The 8,418-nt window shown below is 54.8% G+C and overlaps 1 protein-coding gene across 1 annotated transcript; it reads right to left on the reverse strand.

Annotated features, from left to right (window-relative positions):
* Positions 1-1,392: 1,392 nt before the first annotated feature.
* On the reverse strand, positions 1,393-5,669 carry sty (sprouty signaling antagonist). The gene has a single exon (XM_089565791.1). The coding sequence runs from the start codon at positions 5,522-5,524 to the stop codon at positions 4,964-4,966; it is 561 nt and encodes a 186-aa protein (XP_089421917.1). The 5' UTR covers positions 5,525-5,669; the 3' UTR covers positions 1,393-4,963.
* Between the last annotated feature and the right edge of the window lie 2,749 nt (positions 5,670-8,418).

Here is an 8,418-nt window from a genome sequence, read left to right on the forward strand (position 1 = left end):
ACTGTTGCAAAACTTCATTCCCATCGATTGCTCCAGCGTTTTAGCCGATTCATTTCATCCACGCTTTGTTCTTCATCTGCTGCTGCTTATTTCTTCCAAGCTCATCTGGACGACATCGGTAACCTATTCCTGTAAGAGACGTATGGTATTTGTTGCTATCCAATTGAGCTCTACAGTGCAGACGCAAAAGGAGGCAAAAAAAAAAAAAAACTGGTGTAAATATGGCGTGCAATACCTAGGACGCACGTCTACATTAAAAAAAAAAGAAATAAAATAAATGTCAATGACTCGGACCATACTGGAGTCTGCTTGGACTTTTCGAAGTGACGAGCAGCTGGAAGAGATAATCGAACAGCGAAGTGTTGCATTCAGACTGAACGGGAGTGGCCTGTTCGCCTCAGGCGTCAATTCACACAGCTGCAGAGTTGCCCATCTAGGGCATAACCCTCATGTGATGCCCAAGATTCAATTCTTTTATTATGTATCAGCAACTGGCCCAAACATCGGTGCTTCTGCTCCTGTAGTCGCTGGCTTCCGTTCGGCGGACGGCCTGCCCGTAAGAGCTGTCCACGCAGAAACTACGGGCCGCATCCAGGAAAAGCAAATGCCGTAGTGGAGTCCACACCGATGCTTATGTAGCGATTATTATTAAATTTTAGAGGGGAAGGCTGTAGGAAAAAAAGGGGGAATTCACAGCCCTATCACTGCCTCTGGAGCACCCAGCAAAGAGGTTGTGCAAAAGGCCGACCAATGCAAAACTCGGCACCCGCAGGCTTTTCTCCCTCGCGACGCGAATCCTTCGGCCACGACCGCAGCGGCGCGAAGCTTTCCTTGGCCTCCGCGAGATGACGCCCCCGTTGGCGCCTTTGTACCTTTTCTTTTTTCTTTCTCCTGCGCCGCGCGCGCGTCCAAGAAGGCGAAGGCAGGGCGCTTGTTATACGGCCCCCGGCGCAGGAAGTGGGCGCCCATTGAAGAAGAGCGGCCCGTTTCCTGCTCCCCGGCCGCAGGAAGTCCCTCTCCTTCCGCTGTCTCGGCCGAAGGACGTTCGCCCGCGGGAGGAGGCTCCACGGTCGGCCACCGACACCGCCGAAAGGGAGACTGCCGCCGCCGCAGTGGTCGATAGCAGCGGGCGCGCGGAGCCGCGCTCGGCACAAACTTCGCTCGCCGCCCTCGCGTGATGCGCTCCAGCGGTGCTCTGGACCGCAAACTAAACGACACCCCGCCGCAGCTGCCAGAGGCAGCGCTTGCGCGCAAGTACAGCCGCAGAGCACTAGAAGCAGTGCACCACGGGAAGCTAACTGCGCAGTACTCGAGAGCGCTACTCAAGGGTGACGCAGACTGCACGCAGCCACCCCTGGGCTTCTCGGGAGTCCGGCACAACAGACAAGAGCGTCGCCAAATGCGTCTTTATTCACGGGCCAACAGCGGTGACCGTCCGTGCGGTACACAAATGCCAGCGCAGAGGAGGCGTTTCAGGGCTTTTTGTGCACATGTCCCTGACGGGGAACACTCCCGAGCGCGCCGCCCGCGGCGACCAAGTGCTCGGCTGTGCCTCTTGAGAGGCGTCACTTCTGGTGTATTACATAAATATATCTGTAATATATCTCTGCCTCGACGAGGCTGGCGACAGCAGCAGCGCTGGTCGGCACAGAAAATAAATACACACCTAGGGAGGGACACACCGAGAACCCGCTGAAGCGGCTTCGCCTCCTCCGCTGGGAGCGAATTAGTTGCGAAATTAGGGTGTCCTGCGAGAAGAGGAGTGGGGCCCTCTCTACCTGCGAGGTTCTCTCTAGCTGTATCCGGGCATTTCGGCAAATCTCTCTTTCGACTCACACCAACGGCTTTGGAGTTTTCCCGCTAAATACAATGACATCTAACGCATGACGGCATTCAGTCTGTTCGGGTAGCAAATTCATGTCAGAAGAAACGCCGGCCAAAGAATGGGATCCCAAACGTTCCTTCAACAGCACGCTTCACCATTTCACGATCCCAACCTTCTCTGATCGGAGTTTCTTTACACGCAAATTCCCTTTAGTGACACTAGAGACAAACTGAAAATTGCTTAAATCAATAGCCTACCACGTTCTAATCCCAAGGACTATACTTTAACCGAAAACGGAGCTTTTAGAAGACATAGAAAAGGCCAAGAAATGAAATACAAGTATCGTCACTACCGGCCGTTTTCGCCAAGAAACTTAGCTGCGTTAGGACAGTTCTTTCACGCGGATCATTGAGGATAGGCTACCCCATCATTCACTCCATAATGGCGATCACGGAGTCCTTTTCTGTCTTATCGTCACGAGTTTGAATCGAGTATCGGGGGAAAAAAAATTGCCGAATTTCGTCAGCTATAAATGCGTATTTTGCTGCCTCACAAACGTCAGCTCAGCCAGAAAGAGCGATATAATTAATTTTTTACTAATAAAAAACTGGATGGAATAGTCCGCAGTGTTCCTGTTATTATACATGTCGCTTCTATCGGAGGAGAGGCGAGGCGTTTAGCTGGGGCTCGACTTCCGCCCTGCTTCGCATCTTCAGGGATATGCTGCTTTGCCAGTGGCCGCAGCGCGGACTGGAGCAAAATTTTGGCATCGCCAGTGGTACTCGCAAGGGGTCTGCGGCGAGGATGACACTCGTTTCCTGCTCTCTTCGCTAGTAAGCCTCCTCAGCCGACCCATTCAAGCAGGGCTTTGGAAACACTTTCTTCGCTTCCTCATCAAAGTGGGCAAGTACCCTGCCAAATAAACCAGCATGCATCGAGCAACTAAGCAGGTGTCCATAGTGAGCACTTAATGAGAGCAGAGCGAAACGCGATCAAACACTGCCTGTTAAGAACAGCGTAAGGCACCGGTACGTGACCCGTTCAACATTGGTCATGAACCGCTGTGTCAGAGCAGAAGCGTAGAGCCTGCGCACGCCATGCCTCACCTCAGCCAATCAAAGCGGGTTCGGAATGGCTGCAACACAATCGAGCAGCTCGCTTCTCTATGCCGCCGCCGATTGTACGCTTGTTTCAGGAATTACTTTCACTTTCCAAATCCGCAATTAGAGTACGAAACTTTTCCGCGCAAGCATGATCGAGCACCGCGGCGACCGAAGTCTACGTCTACTGCGGTCCCTCGAGCCCTACCGTGCGTTTACTGCTCTTGCCCCCTTCGCGACGTTTCCATAGTGACCATACAGACGAACTCAGTTAGCATGAAGGATGTTTGTCTAGAAGAGAACCTCGCCCTTTCCACTTGTCATAGGCGGGAACAGCACAATCAGCTGCGTGCCGACAGAACATCGGCTAAAGGGATTGCGAAGCAGTGCCTCGCTGGAACTCCGAGCGGAATGCTGTGCGAAAAGTGCGGATCAGCAGAGCCGAGTACTTCTTGACGAATGGAGGATTTGACGCGGGAACACCTGGCTATCTCTGATCGCTACTGCGGCAGAAGGGACACTTTCGGCGGTGGTCTAGTAGAAGGAAGCTGTCGCTGCGTATGGCACGCTTGTATCCACCTCGTAATTGTGCTGGCCAGATGTTAGCGCGCCAGTCAGATTACACGAAAGGTGATAAAAACTCGGCTATTAATGGCACTACAACGCCTGAACGATAGTGTTGCGGAGTTCCGTGCGCATGACTGCTAAAACTAATCTTTACGTGCATTGCCCGTTACTTTTCTGCCCTTCGGAGGCCGCCACAACCAGAGATCGAATCCCAGGAATTCGAAGCGCCCTATCTGATTTAGGTGCGCTAACAGGACACTGATACGCTTGCCTAACAATGTGTGACTGATGCTTAGCTGGACAGGGTAGACAGGTTAAGTTGCTGTGACCTTATGCAGCACATTGGAGGCACCCGTTACGCTCCCTTACATGGCACGAGTGGGTTTCGCACCTACTTCGCCACATGCCGGTATGACGCAGTCTCGCTCTGTTCGCACAGCACCCCCAACTCGGCGGGTTGGAAACAAGCAAGCCCAAGAAGCCAACTGCGCGCGAAGCCACTGTGAACAGCAAACACCTGAGAACAAACAACGGGATTCGTTGGCTGCTGCCGCTCAGGTGTAAATCAGACAAACGTAAGTGCAGGGATAAAATTAAAATGTAAAACAAGCTTTGTTAAATACATTTGTACAGGGGACAGGTTTGCATCTGCGCACAGAAAAGGGGCGGCCGGGCAACACGTGTCAGAGCGAAACTGCCAAGAGGGTCTCGGGTGCGCGCGCCGGAGCCGCCGCCACGTCACGGGAACCCGGAGCGGGGCGGCGTCGCCCGGCCGCAAATGCTCGGACCCGGGCCGACGGGGCGCGAGGGCTGACTTGAGGTGGGGCCTGGCCGCTGCCTGCGAACGCAATCGAAGCGGCGGCGTCTTGGAGGGGTGCACAGTCGGTCGTCGAGGACGGCGCAGCGGCTTCTCGCAGGTGGTCCCACGCACGGCGGGGAGGAGACGGCGGGTGGCACCGATCTGGAACATGGCGGCCGTCGCCCCCGGTGTGTGGGTTGCAGCAGCGAATTCCGCGCCCCGCCTCGGTAAATGCGTTATTTTGGCGATTCCCAGCGACAGTGACGCCCGACGAGGATCCCTACGAACAGGTTTAAATGCGTGGGATCGACGAGGCGAGAGCACTCGACGCGAGGCGCGCTCGAAATGCCCCGACTGCTCGTCGGAAGAGCTGCCTGGTGATTTAGGAAGACAAATGGAGTGCTCCGAAATTTTACCCGTAACAGAGACACAGGATAAAAAGACACAGATCGTCTCACTGCGCCGCGCACGAAGGATGACCATGGGCAAAAACACAGACTACGGGATGAGGGGCGAAACACATATTCCGCGCATAGACTCGTCCGGCGGAGTTTCTACTGTACACGGCACTCGAGCATCGTCCGCCTTATCTGCGCGAGATTCGGCGGCGGCGCTCGGGGCACGTCGGCACACCACACACACACACACACTCGCCTCGCCCGCGAGGCCTAGCTAGCGGCGCAACAGGCCCTGCGTCCTGGCGTCCTCCTCGGCGCGCTGCTCGCAACGGCAGCCCGTACGCGCGCAGGCCGCGTAGCCGAGCTCGCAGAGCTTGACGCATCCGCGTAGAGGCCAGTAGAGGCACAGGCAGGGCAGCAGCAAGCTGAGGAGTCCCAGGCAGGCCCAGCGCGCGCAGCGCCGGTGCGGCGCGCACGAGCACGGCTGGTCGGCGCACGACACGTCCGTGTCCAGGTCGTAGTCCTTGGCCCAGTGGTAGAAGAGGCCCTTGGCGCAGCACACGCACGAGCAGCAGTCGACCAGCGCGCCGGCGGAGCAGTGCACCTTATCGCCGCACACCCAACGCGAGGGCAGGGGCCGCGGCGCCTGGCAGGCGTCGCAGCGGCAGCGGCCGCATCGGCCGCAGATGATGGAGTCCTCGTGGCCGGCCTTTTTGGGCTGCGCCGCCACCACCGCATCCTTGCTCCTCAGCGGGGTCTCGACGTACTCGTTCTGGCGCCGGGCGACGCCCGGCCGCGGCTGCCCCAGCGAGATGAGCTCGCGCGATCCCGCCATGGCCGAGCGGCCCGGCCCGGCATGGGCTAGGCCCGGCGGCCGAGTCGCCGTCGTCGCATCGGCGCCCACTCGAACGCTGCCGCAGCGCTGCTAGGCCTAACTCCGCGCTCCGGCGGGGCATCCGAGAATGGTCGCCTCCCGCACGCACGCTCGCGCCCCCTCCTCCCCGCGGCGCCGCCGACCAATGGGCGCGCGTGCGCCGCGTGACGCGCCCGGTGACGCGCTATTTTTTCAATGGGACTGCTTTCCGAAGGCCCGGAGCAGCGGCCGCGTTTCTTCAATGAAACCTCCCCGATGCGAGCAAAAACGAGCCACGCACGCGCGCGCGACTCTGCTGCCCTTCGCGCCGAGCCGAGCGAGGCTGCGCGCGCAGCGAGCACCTGGGCGTGTCCGACAACACAGGACACGCGCTGATGATCGGAGGCCGAATCGATGATCGGCCGTCCGGCCGCCGCCGCGCTGCCCCGATGCCGGGTTGCGCTGCTGCGGTGGATAGAAGGGGCCCTCGTTCTTTGGAGCCGCGACACTTCTCTTCGGACGGCGTCTTGAGGGCAGTCGGTGGGGGAGGAGTGAGGAGCATTGATCTTCCTTCGACGCGCTGACTTTTCCGTTAGCCGCACGCACTCCACACCCGCTCACCATTCATTAGGCGCGGGATGCCGCTCGGGGCACCACATGAGCATGAAAACATCGCCAGGAACGGAGGGGCCTGGCCGTCCCTATCTCCTCATCACATCGGCCGGTAACACTGTGTCATCAGACATTCAGCCCTAGCCTATTAAAGGAAAGAGCTCGCCTTGAAATTTTGTAATAGCTATTGTTTTCAATTCTATATTCTGCAGTCAGGAAAGCTTTAGCGTGGCTTATCTGGTATTTTCTAACGCCAGGGAATATTTTAAAATATAGAACCACCTATCTCGAATTTATCGGGATCTCACGTCTTCTTCCTTGTTATCTACATCTGCTGGCGACGCATCGAATTATCTTCTCCCACGCAATGGTAACAGACGGCGCTTTAAGTAGGTGATAACTTTCGCTACTCATCTTCGTTGGCTCCATACTGAATCACGATTTCCGCTTCCCGTACATAAAACGCTGACGATTGCTAGAGTTTGCGCGTGTGCAAAGCCTCGCGACTGCTGCGTTTTGTTTCGGATGCGGTATTTGTGTATGATCGGAGGCAAACACTGCCCTTTGCTGACATCAAGTTCATCTCTCCTATTTTAGCAGCGTAGAAAGGTGATTGATTTGGTTTATGGGGTTTAACGTCCCGAAGCGACTCATGCTATGAGGGACGCCGTAGTGAGGGGTTCCGGAAATTTCGACTACCTGGGGATCTTTAACGTGCGCTGACATCGCACAGTACACGGGCCTCTAGAATTTCGCCTCTATAGAAATTCGTCCGCCGCGGCCAGGATCGAACCCGCGTCCTTCGGGTCAGAAGCCGAGTGCCATAGCCACTGAGCCACCGTGGCGGACCGTAGAAAGGTGAGGACAGAAGCAACATCGCTTATAGTCCTCCCTTAATATAGACAGAGATAGCCTCATCTTCTGTGATCCTGCTGGACACATTATCATAACCTGCGAACTTCCAAGATAAATCTCACCAATAAAACCCTGCTCGCAGATGTCCACGCACTTCTTGAAGGTCTCTAACTGCTTGCTGGAGAAACAATATGATCGCCACGCATCTGTTTTTATGGGCTACTTGTTCTTCTTCAGTGACAAGACATATCAGATAGTGATCCCGTCATTTATATTTTCCGTTCGATTTCCTTCTAGTAGGTCATGAAAAGTAGGGGTGATCTTCACTCTTTCTGCACATTCGATTCCTTCCGAAGTCATTAGCCGCTGCCATCATCATGCCGCTCTTCAAGTGATCCAAAACTAGCTTTGTCATGAGCCAGTAGCGGCAATCGTGGAATCCATTTTGCTCTCGAACTGACCGTCGGTCGCCCGTTCTCTGCAGTTAAAGTTACCACCAGTAATTTTGCCTGACACATCCTACTTGATTTCGCTTTGCCCGTGAAGTACTACAGTCACTGCGCTGTCCATATAGATATTTTGTGCAGAACCCTCATATATCCGTCTTCCACACGATTCACATGTTACGCAATGCCTGGATGAGTGCTGATGTTTCGACTAAATCAAATGCTTTACGTAATCTATAAGGGCTATATTATATAGCAGAGGCTCGTTTTAAATCCTCCCTTCAACCTCGCTGATGGTGCTGTTCTAGAGTATACCCTTTCCGTACATGAGCTTGTTACCTTTGATGACTGGAGCCCAACGTTGCCATCACCCTATTAGTGATTACTTTAGTCAATGTCTTGTAAGCAACGGCCAGTAAGGTAATTGGCCTGTCCTTTTTTTTTTTTTTCAATGCATAAGCATTGTATGGCTATATTTGCGGAGTTTGTCCGCACGATTACGTCCGAACGAATGGGTTTACGCGAAAAAGAAGGATACCATCGGATAGAGCATCAAAAAATCTGGTACGGGAAATCGGGGGGTTGAGGTGAGCTGATTGGTTAATTAATTAGAGCCAGGTATGTCCAAAAAAGTGGGAGAGGCCGGAGCAAAAGTGGCGCCAAGTTTGAAAACACTGGAAATGTGGCACCACGTGGCCGGAAGTTTGGGCGGAGAAAACGCGTGGCGCCAAATTTGAAAACGAAGCGTGGCGCGTAGTTTGAAAGTTCATCTGGCCGGTTGAAATGGTAGGTTATAGACCGCGTCTCAGCGCACAGGACGTTATGTTAAGGCTTAAACATGATATACTTGATGATCCCGACGGAACTAAAGGGGGCAGGGCAATCTTGGGGCTGGATCTTACAAAAGCCTTCGATAACGTTGAGCACAAAGCGGTCCTTGAAGGCCTCATTGAAGCCGGAGTA

This window comes from Amblyomma mixtum, chromosome 1, assembly GCF_055824585.1.
Source record: "Amblyomma mixtum isolate Tamu chromosome 1, ASM5582458v1, whole genome shotgun sequence".
In the NCBI taxonomy this organism is placed as follows: Eukaryota; Metazoa; Arthropoda; class Arachnida; order Ixodida; family Ixodidae; genus Amblyomma; species Amblyomma mixtum.

Excerpts from the sequence above, each read along its gene's own strand:
- sty (XM_089565791.1), bottom strand. The coding sequence starts at position 5,524 with ATGGCGGGATCGCGCGAGCTCATCTCGCTGGGGCAGCCGCGGCCGGGC.